The sequence below is a fragment of the Panthera uncia genome, assembly GCF_023721935.1.
Source record: "Panthera uncia isolate 11264 chromosome A1 unlocalized genomic scaffold, Puncia_PCG_1.0 HiC_scaffold_16, whole genome shotgun sequence".
In the NCBI taxonomy this organism is placed as follows: Eukaryota; Metazoa; Chordata; class Mammalia; order Carnivora; family Felidae; genus Panthera; species Panthera uncia.
Window position 1 is genome coordinate 5,134,881 of NW_026057576.1, and position 13,845 is coordinate 5,148,725.

The 13,845-nt window shown below is 43.8% G+C and overlaps 1 protein-coding gene across 1 annotated transcript in view; it reads left to right on the forward strand.

Annotated features, from left to right (window-relative positions):
• LOC125934215 (phospholipid-transporting ATPase IB) overlaps positions 1 to 13,845 on the forward strand; it is a 433,509-nt gene that overhangs the window by 54,153 nt on the left and 365,511 nt on the right. Inside the window, exons 3-6 of the mRNA XM_049647534.1 lie at positions 8,638 to 8,737; positions 9,198 to 9,296; positions 10,305 to 10,350; positions 11,004 to 11,044. Coding sequence (XP_049503491.1) covers positions 8,638 to 8,737; positions 9,198 to 9,296; positions 10,305 to 10,350; positions 11,004 to 11,044 — 286 coding nt within the window. The remainder of the gene's footprint in view (positions 1 to 8,637; positions 8,738 to 9,197; positions 9,297 to 10,304; positions 10,351 to 11,003; positions 11,045 to 13,845) is intronic.

Sequence of the window (13,845 nt, forward strand, 5' to 3'; positions counted from 1 at the left end):
TTATGGTGCCTGGGTGGATGAGGACGATGAATGTGTGTCCATTTAACAATTGTGAGTCAGAAACCAGGTCCTTAAAGTTTTTTTTTAATGTTTATTTTTGAGAGACATAGAGCACGAGTTGGGGAGGGGCAGAGACAGAAGGAGACACCGAATCGGAAGCAGGCTCCAGGCTCCGAGCTGTCAGCACAGAGCCCGACACGGGGCTCGAACCCACCAACTGTGAGATCATGACCTGAGCTGAAGTCGGATGCTCAACCGACTGAGCCACCCAGGTGCCCCGAAACCAGGTCCTTTCTGGATTGAGCCTTTATGTGTGGGGCTTTAATAAAATGCTCTGTTCCTCATGTCTCTGTGAAGTTTCAGGTAGGCAACTACACGGGTGTGTGCACTTTATGCAAAGTTGAGCTGTATACATGGTTCCTCATGCATACCAGAAAGTGCAGAAAACCTAGCAGAAAAGCTTGAGTTAAACTTAAACGTTTGAATAAAGGTTTGCAGTTACGGGTGAGTCACAAAAATGATATCGCTTGCCTTGGGTTTTGATATCCGTAAACTTCTTGGACTCTTCGTAGCACACAGGACTGACCGATTTTGCTTTATTATCCAGACCTTGGTGAACTTTTTGTGCATTCCACACTAGTGAGCCCTGCGTACTCCTCACCACACCTCCTGCCGATTTTCCTGTTTATCCGTGGCTAGGATCCCATGCAGACCTGGCTCATCTTTGGAGTTCCTAGGCTCTGCCTACTTGGGAAGTGACCTTTTTTGACTAGTTTTAACCTCCTCCTGGAACGAGCGATACCCCTGCTTCCATGGAGCCTGTGCAGGCTTCAGGTGCTTCTACTGTGATGACTCTGTTTCAGAGTCCTGTCACACCTTGTTTGACTTGTAGTATGTCAGCCCCCAGAGCAGCCTTAAATATCCCTTTCGATTGGGTTTATTTCCCTGGGTTTGGAAAGACCATCGTGAATTCTGAGTGCAGGGCCAAAAGTATGATTACATGCAACAGACTTCGACCTGTTTTGCTGGTCCTGGGGTGGCAGTAGGATTGGGCTTCGTTTGTGACTCCTGTACCTGTTGGTGTCGAGGTCAGGTATTTTCATGATATTTGGTGTTTCTTTTTATTCGAGATAGAATCTCCTTGAAGGTGGTCCTTTTCGCTTTGCTTTGAAATGAGAGTCTCCCAGCTCCCCTTCCTTTGACTTGATCTCCAAGTTCACAGGTTTTCAGGTAAAGCAATTGAACCAAACCTACTTCTCAGTGATGCTATATCTGAAGATAGTAGCTGTAAGCAACCAGTGTCTTGCATTTGGAACTGTGTATCTCAGAGTTGTCCATGGGCGAAGATTTGCCTGGCAGCGTGCTTTGTGCTCAAAATGTTGTTGTGTCTCCGTTCTCTTCTCCCCTGGCCACATTTTCATCGAAGTATGGAAATAAGCGCTTTGTGCCCAGAGGCATTTATTGAACGATGCATTATGTGTTACAGAAAAGAACATGCAAAAAAGGTCTATGTCAGCCGTCATAAAGTGCTATGAAGAAGTGTGTTACTAATGCCACTGGCCCAGGTCCAATTACTACATTCTGGGAACAGGCTATGAGATAAGGCAGTATCTTGCACTTTTTCCCCAGCTCTGGAAGAAGAAACAGGAAAAGTGTTGAAAATAGAGATTTTCAAAAGTGTTGAAAATAGTGTTTTCATATGAGCTTTGCAACTGGTGGAATTGTCATAGTTCAGGAAAATGATGTGAACGTTTTTAGTGAAGTGGTCCTAGCCCTGTTTATCGGCAGGGATTTCTATATTGGAGAGGATTTCCTGAACATAATTTGGGGGGGGGGGTGTTGGTTGGCAAAGCATCAGGAGCTAGATGGGGAGGGCCATAGGCTTTGCTGTCCATTGGTCCATCCTTTTGGCTGTGTGTATACCTAAGGGGGATTTACTGCTCCCATTTCAAAGTTGAGTGTTAAGCTAGTTTAATTTCTGGGTTTCTGGAGGCTCCTTTTAGGGGGAAGTTACACTTGGATTAGTTACTGCATTTTAGATTTGCCTTTAGAGACCAGTTGTCAATTTCGGTGTTTCTTACAGCCAGGAAATCCTAACTCAAGCGTCATGTCTGGGTTTTTTTTTTTTTTAACATTTATTTATTTTTGAGACAGAGAGAGACAGAGCATGAACGGGGGAGGGTCAGACAGAGAGGGAGACACAGAATCTGAAACAGGCTCCAGACTCTGAGCTGTCAGCACAGAGCCCGACGCGGGGCTCGAACTCACAGACCGCGGGATCATGACCTGAGCCGAAGTCGGCTGCTTAACCGACTGAGCCACCCAGGTGCCCCATGTCTGGGTTTTTTGTGCTGAGTTCTGGCAATGAGACTTCTGGAATGCTTTGTGATGTGTGGCCGGCGTAGCCCCAGGCCCACGTGTTTGCCAGGCCCTGTTTCCTGTAGGGGTTGTTTCCCATACTCTCCAGGTGCTAAGAGTGCCCAAGGGGAGCATGCCCCCCCCCCCCCCGACACGTGACCCCTGCTGAGCCAGGTGTCCCCAGGGGAGGGGGTTTGCAGGTTGCTGCAGTTGTCAGCTCTTGTCTTCTTGGAATCCAGAGACCTCAGGTTCTCGAGATAAAAAGGCCGGTGTCTGACTCAAGAGGTCTCTCCGTACTTCTGCGTGTGGTTCCGCCCCCGTTGGCCCTTCCCTGCCTCTCCCACGGGAGCGCTCACACTCCCCGCTTTGCCCTTGCTGTTCCCTGCTTCTGTGGCGCTCTTCCCTGCTGTGCCCATGTGGATGTTTCTGCTGCTTCACCTCCCTCAGGGCTTAGCACAGCCTTCACCTTCTTGGTGAAACATGCGCTGATCTTGCCGTTGAGGATCAAGCCCCTTTCCCCAGGCCCCGCTCGCCTACCTCTGTGTCCCTCTTCCCCGACTGATTTTCCTCCACGGTGTTTACCACATCTATTCTGTCCTGTTTTGTTTTCAAGCTCATTTTTCCTCTAGAATGTAATTCCCACGAGGGTATGCAGTTTTGACCGGTCGGTTCCCTGTCGTGCCTGACACCGTGCTAGTACCCGGATGGGGCTCAGTGAATATCCGTGGAAGGAAGGTCAGATGGATGTTTGACGAGCCCCTGGTCATTCCTCACGTCGCCCAATTTTGGAAGACGCTGCTCTAACATGTTTAGAGGGCATCCGAGTGAACCACAGGAAATGCCTGTTTTCTCCTGGTCACTTCTCCCCATTCCCCAGGCTCTACGATGTGCTAACTACCTAGGGCTGCCTGGAGCCAGTGCCCGTCCTTGCCGTGAACAGCCATGTCCGCAGGCGTGCTGACGTGTGGTTTGGGTGGGCATCTTTTGGGGCCGACTCGTTCACCTGGGTGAACAGACTCTTCTGTTGGGAACCTCCTGAATTGGCCCGTTTCACCCTGTGTATGGTTCTTAACCCTGGTACGGGGACCGGATGGTAGAGGTCTCTCCTCCTTGTTAGGTCTTGTAGTGTTCACCTGGACTGACTTCAAAAACGAGATTTGAGCAAAGCTACCTGTTCAAGGGTGGTTGCCGGTCAGGGTATGGTCCTTGGACCAGCACCGTTGACCTCACTGGGAACTTGTTGGCAATGAAGAATCACAGGCCCACTCTAGACCTACCGAGTCAGAACATGCACGTATTGGGTAGTTTTATGTGCAACTTGACCCGGCCGTGGTGCCCAGGTGTTTGGTCAAACATTATTGTAGATGTTTCTGTGAAGGTGTTTTTGAATGAGATTAGCATTTAAATTGGCAGACTGTGAATACAGATGATCCTCTACTTTGGGTGGCCTCATGCAGTTAGTGGAAAGCCTGAACAGAACGAAGTCTGCCTTTCCTGGACGAGAAGGAATTCCGCCATCAGACAGCCATCAGACGTGAAGGAGCACGTTCGATCTTCCCCTGGGTCTCCGGTCGGCTGGTCCACCCTGCAGACTTTGGACTTGTCAAGCCTCCACAATTGGGCGAGCCAGTTCCTTAACAGCTCTCTTTCCCTGTCTCTGTGTATACACTTCTGTTGCTTCTGTGTCTCTGGAGAACCCCAACGAATCCATTTTCACAAGATCCCCCCAGCAATTTATATGCATCTTTAAGTTGGGGAGGCACTACCCTAAACTCTTCTGGTGGAAGGATTTTGAGGTGCTTGCCTTTAGCGGGTTGTAGTTGTGTGTCTCTAAATCTGTACCAGGACACCTCAGGGTTGTCTGTCAAGACCATCGTTTTCAGGCTACGCAGTAGCCATCTCTTAGACCCATGTCGGTTTCTCTGAATTACTGATGACACTCATTCTGTTTCAGTATGAAAATATCTTAGACTCACTTTTCTAGTCTGACTAGAATAAAAGTTAGTATGTTTTCCTCCCGCATCTTACCTTTGGTTTTCTCACATAAATGGGATCTCTGTCTACTCCAAACCTTGACGGCATTTCAGAGACAGGCGGGTCCTCTTACGCACACTTAGTATCTTACCGAATTGGGAAACGTTCACGCGTAGACAGGGTCGCGTACCGTCAGTGTGGGTGTGTCTTTTCCATACAGATGGAATCTGGGGTTTATAGTCACACTACTTTATAAGATGCTTTTTAGTCTTCAAGTGTATGAATTTTCCTGTTTTCTTTATGATAAATGTTGTTTGCTTTGTTTCAGTGGTCAGTACACCATAAAGGAATGCGTGATGTTCCGTTTGAATTTGTCCTCTAAACTGTAGTTGGGAGAACTTTATACCGTAACTTTATACGACATGTACTGTCGTGTACATGAACTCGATATATTTTCCCTACTCTTTAATGAGCTTGATTGCAGCTAGTTCTGTCTGGCAAAATTTTACAGTGACGTCTTATACCCCAACGAGCTACATATAAATGAATGGGGGCTCCATGCAAACGTATTTTCTAGCTAGTTCAGTGATATCCCTTCAAGTGTCAGAATCTTTAAGTTTGAACGGTCTTAGAAGTGGTTTTCATGTAATTGTCTATATTTAATACTGTAAGCAGACGAAGGCTAAAAATAATTCTCTGAGGATGACTCCAGTGTGTATTGTGAAACACAAGGCTGATGCACCATGGGGATGATCTTTTCTGAGACAGTAGCAGTAAATGGTACATGGGACAGTTTCCTGTTTCCTCAAGTGACCTTAAGATGCGATATTTTTTGAGTTGCCCGGTTTTATTATTTTGTTGTTGGGACTTATAGCAGTATATATGCCCCTAGTGTTCTGTCTCCTGAGGCATTTGCTCTATTTTGGTGTTTCTGATTTGTTGTGTATTTGTGTGTTGTGTTGTTCTGCTGGATAATCTTGCTATCCTATATTTCAGTTAAGAGTTGGCTCAGATAGAACTACCCCACGATCCAGCAGTTGAACTGTTAGGTATTACTCAAAGGATACAAAAATACAGATTCAAAGGGGTATATGCACCCCGATGTTCATAGCAGCATTATCAACAATAGCCGAACTATGGAGAGAGCCTAAATGTCCGTCGACTGATGAATAGATAAAGCAGATGGGGTATACATGTATACACACACACACACACCATGGAATATAACTCAGCCATCAAAAAGAATGAAATCTTGCTATTTGTGATGACGTGGATAGAGCTAGAATGTATTAATGCGAAGTGAAATAAGTCAGAGAAAGACAAATATGATTTTGCTCCTAGGTGGAATTTAAGAAACAGATGAACATGTAAGAAGGGGGGGATAAAGAGAAGAAAGGGAAACGAACCACAAAAGATTCTTCATGATGGAGAAGACAGGGTTGATGGAGGGAGGTGGGTAGGAGATGGGCTAGATTGGTGATGGGTATTATGGAGGGCACTTGTGATGAGCACTGGGTGTTATATAAGTGATGAATCACTGAGTTTTCTACTTCTGAAACCAGTATTGCACTGTATATCCCCTAACTTAAAGTTTAAAGAAATACTTAAAAAAGACAATAAAAAAGAAGAGTTGGCTCAGAATTAGGTCTTCAGAAGGCAAACTAGGAGCCAAGCGGGTACTTCTTATTGGTAAGCCTTTGAGCAGCCAAGGGAAATCTGGTTCATTTGGCCCCTTCAGCTTCTCACTTTATGCCTTTGGATTATTTCATTGTTCATTGATTATCTGCTATGTAGTGGGAACATAGGAAGTTGAAGTAAGCATCTTAATGTTCCCAGAATCTATTTTGGGGATGGATAAATATACAAAGCAAAGCAGAGACCATATAATGTAGGGACAAACACCATCCTGTGGGCTTGGAGGAAAAAGAGTCTGTGATTTGACCAAATTTAATGGCATATATAAGTTTGAGGGGGTAAGATGGGAAGGGCAGTTTAGTTATGGAGAGACCATTTGGGTGAGAGAGGATGTCCCAGGTGGAAACAAAAATGGGAACATCTACAGATTCAACACAATATTTATCGAGATTTAGTGGCATTCTTTACAGAAGTGGAAAAAACACTGCTAAAATGATGTGGAACCACAAAAGACCCTAAATAGCCAAAGAAATTCTGAGAAGGAAGAATACAGTGAAAGGCATTACACTTCCTAAGTTAATGCTATACTCTAAAGCCATAGTCATCACGACAGTATGGGCTTGGCATAAAAACAGACAAATAGATCAACAGAACTGAATCAAGAGCCCGGAAATAAACCCAAGTATATATGGTCCATTGATACTTGGAGAGGGAGCCAAGAATTCTCAAGGGAGAAGAGACCATCTTTTCAATAAGGTGCTGGGATAATTGGATACTCACATGTAAAAGAATGAAACTAGACCCCCATCTTACACCACTTACAAAAATTAACTTGAAGTAAAGACTTAACTGTAAGACCGCAAGCCATGAAACTCTTGCAGGAGAACATAGAAACAAGCTCGTTGACGTGGGTTTTAGTGATGATTTTTTGGATGTGACGCCTGAAACCCAAGCAACAAAATAAAAACCAAGTGGGACTACCTCCAAGTCAAAAGCTTCTGCCCAGCCAAAGAAACCATCAGTAAAGTGAAAAGAGAATCTGTGGAATGTGGAAAATGCATTCAGAAACCAAATATCTGATAAGGGGCTAGTATATAATATACATAAAAGACTCCTACACCTCGATGGAAAGAAATGTCAGTTAATAAATGGGCAAAGGACCTGAGTAGACACTTATCCAAAGAAGATGGACGAAAAGCCAATAGGCACATGAAAAGATGCTCAGCATCTCTAGTCATTAGAGAACTACAAATTAAAACCATAAGGACCTATCCCATCACACGTATTTGGATAGCCAGCATCAAAAAAAGATAACAAATGCTGGCATGGATGTGGAGATATAAACTGGTGCAGCCACTGGGGGGAACAGTATGGAGTTTCCTCACAAAATTAAATAGAACTACCCTGTGACCCATCAGTTCAACTTTGGGGAATATATCCAAAGGAAATGAAAACACTAAACCTGAAAAGATATCTCCACCTCTATGCTCATAGCAGCACTGTTTACACTAGTCAAGACATGGAAACAGCCTAAGTGTCTGTTGATGGGTGAATGGATGAAGAAGTTGTGGTATATGCATTAAAGTGGAATAGTACTCAGCCACAGAAAACGAGGGAGCCCTACCATTTGAGATGTGGATAGACCCTGAAGGCACTTGAAGTGAAGTAAATCAGAAAATGAGGACATACTGCATGATCTCACACGTAGAATCTAAAGAATCCAAACCCAGACTCCTAGAAAAAGATGAAACCTGTAATCACCAGAAGTGGAGGGTGGGAGGAAGGAAATTGGATAAGGTGGCCAAAAGTTACAGACCTCCAGTTAGGAGATAAACAAGTACAAGGAATGTAACGTACAACATGACGACGATAGCTACCACTGCTGTATGATAGATATGAAAGTTAAAGTTCGCTTGTGCCCATATGAGAAGATGGGTGTTGGCTGAACCTGTTGTGTTCACCGCTTCACGATAGATGTAAATCAGAGCATCATGCTGTGCACCTTAAGTGATACAGTGATGTATATCAATTATTTCTTAGTAAAACTGGAAAACGATTCCAAGCAAGCGTGAGTAAAGGATGTGATAGGAGTGGAGTTTTTTCAGGTGTGGTTGACCAAAAATAAAGCCCCCACCTGTGGTGGGTATCCAGAGGGATACCTTCCTGGTACCCAGGGCATACTTTATGGAATTAACTTGCTGCATTGAATCGATGGCTTTCTATTAAGAACTATCATGCATCACAAATCATGGAGTAATAATTCTGCCCCGCTTGTGTGAATTACCCAAGGTATTTCTATCTGTCTCAGTGTTCGTATCTTCTGTATTTGGAATGTGTACCTCTTTCTGTTTTGCGATCCTTGAGACATGTCTTCCTTTAATATTCTTGATGTGCTTACTATAGCTCCCAGAAGGTGGACAAATTTCCCTGCTCACACTGTGTGAATAGTAAATGTGTATAACTTTGAAAACAAAGATCCCATTGGAAGATCTTCCTGTCAGGTGTGTCCTTTTACAAAATTTTGTAAAGGGCCAGCATGGCAATTTTCTTGTCCTGAAGTTTGAAATACTTTATTTTTAAAACCACTTGTAAAATTCTTGAAACTTCATCTTCTTGCTTCTTAGAACTTAGGTTTGTAACCGACGCTATCATTTTTCTTTGTCCTTTCAGTACGGCCAAGTACAGCGTGTTGACGTTTCTACCTCGATTCTTGTATGAGCAGATTAGAAGAGCTGCTAACGCCTTCTTCCTCTTCATTGCCTTATTACAGGTAATGTTTTTAAAAAAGTTATTTAAAATTCCTAATGCTAACTACATGCAAAAAGAGACTTTGCTCAAAGGTCACGTAACTGAAAAAGTGTCATGATGCTTGGATGTAATTTGTCCCCTTATCCAATCATTTTTCCATGAAGAAACATGATCTTTGCATAAAGGGAGACTTATCTAGATATTGCTGGGAGGACAGTGGCAGTTACTAAAAACACCTTGAAAAATGGCCCTAGGGTGATACTTTTAACCCCCTTTCTGTTCTAAACACATAGCAACGTTGGATAAAATTCTTAAAATACGTAAAACATGTACTTAGTTTTTAAAATGTAATCATTTTGGTTTAACAAGTGGAACAGAACTTCAAAGAGTGGTGAGTGTCCTATTTTCTTTTACATAGAGAGGATTTTCATTTAAAAATTTTAATTTTGTCAGCTTCCCTCTTTTGGTCTCTTGTCTTACAGCAAATTCCAGATGTATCTCCAACAGGAAGATATACCACCCTGGTGCCATTGATCATTATTTTAACAATCGCAGGCATCAAAGAGATTGTAGAAGATTTTGTAAGTTTTTGCTTTCATACAATAAAAATGTTGTATAAGTTATATAGCTTATAACTTATCTGTTGCTTTGGGTTTTTTGTTGAAGACAGGAAACTGGTCGATAGCTTAACTAGCCTGTCAAGGCCCACGATGGTGTTTTTGGGGAGGGAACGTGGACACACAGTGTCTTAAATCCAATGGCACAGAAGTAGTTCAAACTCTATTTTCTAATGTTAGCTCTGAGGCCCCTCTTTGATTTTCATCACTAATGTTCCTTGTGTCCTGCTTTAGAGCTTGTTAATTTGGGTAGTGAAAGGATTATATTGCTGCCTACTATTGCAGCATTGGGCTGGCTGTGGCTGAGGTAATTTTATGAGTCTTTTCCTCATATTAATCTCCGTGTATTTCCAAGTTCATTGGCTACAGCCGTATTCATGCTTTCTCCCCTTTTCTCTCTCCACCTGTGGTCTTGTCTGCATAGTCTTTCTCTTCCTCTCCACTCCTCACTCCCTCAACCCATTTCTCTCACTCTCTCTCCCTTCCTCCCACCCCCACCCCCAGCGGTGTCTGTGGCTCTCTCCTTCTCACACACACATACACTCACACACACATGTACATTTTTCTGGGAATAGGGAAACAAATAAATGGAATACAAATCAAAGGAAACGTACTTTGTGCCTGAAGTACTTTACCGATAAAATGAATTCGGTTGTTGTTGGGTTTATCATCCTGAGTAATTTTTTAGTCGAACCTAAAACAAACAAGGAGTGAGAAGTTTCATACTTCAGAGTGCTCGCTCCTTGTTGGAGCCAAAAGGTCATGGTTTACACCTGCATCCACATTTGCTACATTTATCTACTGAATTCAAGCGACGCTGGGTCACAAACCACCGAGCTGAATTTTATAGCATTAATGTTGCTGCCAGTCGGTTTCCTCGTGTCCTGTTTCTTTCCTGATCTATTGTTTGTTGTTTCAATTATTCATTTGGAACTTGTGAATCTAAGAACGTTCTTTTCTTTCTTGTAACAGAAGCGGCATAAGGCAGACAATGCAGTTAACAAAAAGAAAACGATAGGTAAGACACCAGGCTGAGTCACTTTTTCCACTGGAAAACCTAAGACCTGCATTTAAGGCATTTTAAATTAGTAGCTAATGGTACCGAGATAAGTCGAGGGAAGTGATCTATAAAACATTTTCAAGAGCAAAATTACAAACCAGTCCAACAAAAGTGAGTCCTGGCTCTTAAGATTTGAACAGAATTGGTGGATTTTCAAAAAGGTGGTAATTTTCAGGAGCTAGACATATTTTATGTCCAAGAATTCACATCCTTGATTTGTAATTGCGCCCTACCTCTCTCTTTTACTCTATTGATTTCTAGAACATTAGATCTGTGTGTGTGTGTGTGTGTGTGTGTGTGTGTGTGTGTGTTTGTATGTGTGTTTTTAAATCTCGTAACAACAGGGTGCTATTTTTCTCCTGGGATAAACAGGACTAGATTTAACTTATATGCATATATCTATATTTATGTGTACGCATTCTTCTACATATGGGACACAGATTTGGGCTCCATTTTGGGGAGTGGTGTTGTATACCTTTATGTCTAATGATATGATCATGTTGGAAGTAACAAGTGGAATTGTAAAAGGAGCCTTTTAAATTTTGGAAAGCTGGTTTTATTTTGATTATATCAACCAATGTTGATTGAAACATTTTTTTTTTCTTTTTCAGTGTTAAGGAATGGTGTGTGGCATACCGTTATGTGGAAAGAGGTAAAAACGAATTTTAAAGATACGCCGGAAAGTACTGGCTTGGGGACTTAGAATCAATTGATAGTATTGATTGCAGTAGATAAAGTTCAGGTTAAGACATCAGTCCTTTCCCATGGAAGTTTTACATTGTGGAGCTTCCCACGAGGTTTACTTAGAACTGCTCCTTGTTGGCTCTGTTCCCCGCCGTCTTCTGGAAAGTACCCACGGTGTCAGTTCAGTTGTGAAATTCATTGCTCCCGATGGATATTTCTAGAATATCAAAGCAGTCTCTAGCTTCTGACTCCAATCCAAGAGACCTTCTCCCTGGTCTCTGTTCTCCTAACCTGAAACCAGTTTTTTAAAGATTTTCTAACTTCGGAGAGTCTCGCTTCTAACATCTTTGGTGGGAAGAGTTTTGGGTTTAAGATTGACTGTAGAATATAAATAGATGGAGTGGGGGTTGGAGACCAGTGTTGTTTCAGTCCTGAGGTTGGGTGGCACGACCCAAGTCTTAACTTGACGATACTGACAAGGTTTGCCTCCGTGTCCCTGGAAACCTGAGGTTGGGAGGGTTTGGGGCTGGTGAGCGTTTCTTGGCAGTTCATGGTGATGAATAGAAAACCTAGAAGAAATACGCTGTGCCATCTGGGTATCTTGCACCTGATAAAATTAGCTTTTGAAGTGAGCCTCTGTCTTACCTGGACCATCTTAGTGGTCATAAGATACTTTTGGGGGTGACTCTCATGACTTCAGAATTTGAAGCTGATTAACATGATTTCAAAAGGAAACTGCGTTTTAGAGGGCTAACTTAACGATAGTTTCTGCTGTTACACATTTAATAAGCAGTGTTTAAAAATGCCTCTAGGGGCGCCTGGTGGGCTCAGTGGGTTAAGCAGCAGACTTGGCTCAGGTCATGACCTCACGGTTTGTGGGTTCGAGCCCCATGTCGGGCTCTGTGCTGACGGCTTGGAGCCTGGAGCCTGCTTTGGATTCTGTGTCTCCCTCTCTCTCTCTCTCTCTCTCTGCCCCTCCCCAACTCGTGCTCTCTCTCTCTCTCTCTCAAAACTGAATAAACATTAAAAAAACCCTTTTTTTAAAAAATGCCTCTAGAATTTTTTACTTTGCAAAATGTCTGTGATATAGTGCCTGCAGCCCTCAGTTTAGTTTTTTTTTTTTTTTTTTTTTTTTTTTTTGTTCCAAGAGACCTATTAAGTCCCTTTATAGTGTTTTGTGATAACACTTTAACCTTGGTAGCAACCTAGAAATCCTGTATTGCAAATACTAATCGACCTCCCTCTTACTTGGAAGTCTGTGATTCTTGGTCAAGTGGTTTGAAATTCTTGACTTCACAGGTTAGAAATGCTCCCAGTGGTGTGGGGGGGGGGGGTCAAGGATTTCCCCTGCGCTTAGGAATGGGCCCTGTTTTTCTATGATTTTTATTTTCCCCCCCCCCCCCTCTTCCCCCGCCCCAGATAGCCATGAACAGTGATCTGGATTTGGGATGTTCACACTACTCGAAACAGTAGAAAGTGGAGTGATGATCTCTGAATTCCGGGTCCAGGAGGGGATGGCCCCACTGACCCCTAAAGCTTGCTACTGTTTCCCACACACACATTTGAAGTTAGAAAAAAATCCCAAACCGAATAACTCTTCTATGCTTTGCCACATACATCTTTAAATTTCATTTAAAACACTTGTGCTTGTTTAAATGGAGCTCTTAGCACGTACTAGAGACTGTGTTAGGCGCTGGGGACGCAAATAACAGTACGGCATGGCCCCTGCCCTTGAGAAACTGCCTACAGTGGTTCTCAGCCCCACTTGGTGTGGGGCATCCCAGCTGCCCTAACGCTGACTGCTGCCCGGGCTGCAGTCTTAAGAAAATGTCTGATTCTGAATTTCCACAGGGCCCTCGAATTTGCATTTGTAACAAGTTCCCAGGTGAGGCCGCTGCGGCGGGTCCAGACTCCTGCCCCAGCACCCCCACGGGTAGTGGGAGCGGCAGGCAGCTGAATAGAATGCAGTGCACGTACTGAGCTCCGTGTAGGGGCGGGCTTGCGGAACATACGGGAGGGACTACTAGTCCAGCAGTTCAGAGGAGCGGAGGCTTCTCTCACGGGATGCGCTGGTGTTCTTGCGAAGGATGAACGGGAGGTAACTGTTTGGAGAGGGAAATGCTCTTCAGGACAGACGGAGGTGGGTGGGCGGGAAAGGCGGGCACATCTACACGGTGGCTCAGAGCAAGATTGAGAATAGGGGAGAAGACGGGAAGCTATCTTTAAGCTTCCCAGAGCCATGAAACCTCCCACCTGGAACGGTAAAGCCGGGGTCGGCAAGTCCCCGGGCTGTAGCTGAATAGTGAAAGCTCTTCTGTGCCTCTCGAGAGCTTTGGTTGACTTGAGGAGACCTTTGAGCTTGTCCTTCAAAAATCAGAGACTTGAGAAACCCCCTGAGGCTAGAGTGGATTCAGGGGTTCAGAGGGGGGGGCTCTGTCTCGCGTTAATTCTCATTCTGGGTAGTGTCACATGCGCAGGAGACAACCAGGCATAAGAACACCAAATAGAAAACCATTTTCAAACACGTTTCCAGCTAAGTCGTTTTTCATGCACATGAAACTTCTTAGTACTTTGTCAGTGGGCTACAGATGCCTCTGTATGGAAATAACTAAGATGGGGGGGGGGCCCTAATTCCCCTGTCCTCCCACCGGGTTCACAAAAATGCCACTGCCTTTTTCTTATGAAAACATGACCAGGTTTCCTTTCTCATTTTTAACTAAGTGCTGCTTCTGATTTTTTTTTTCTATGCAGTTAAACTCTTCACATAAC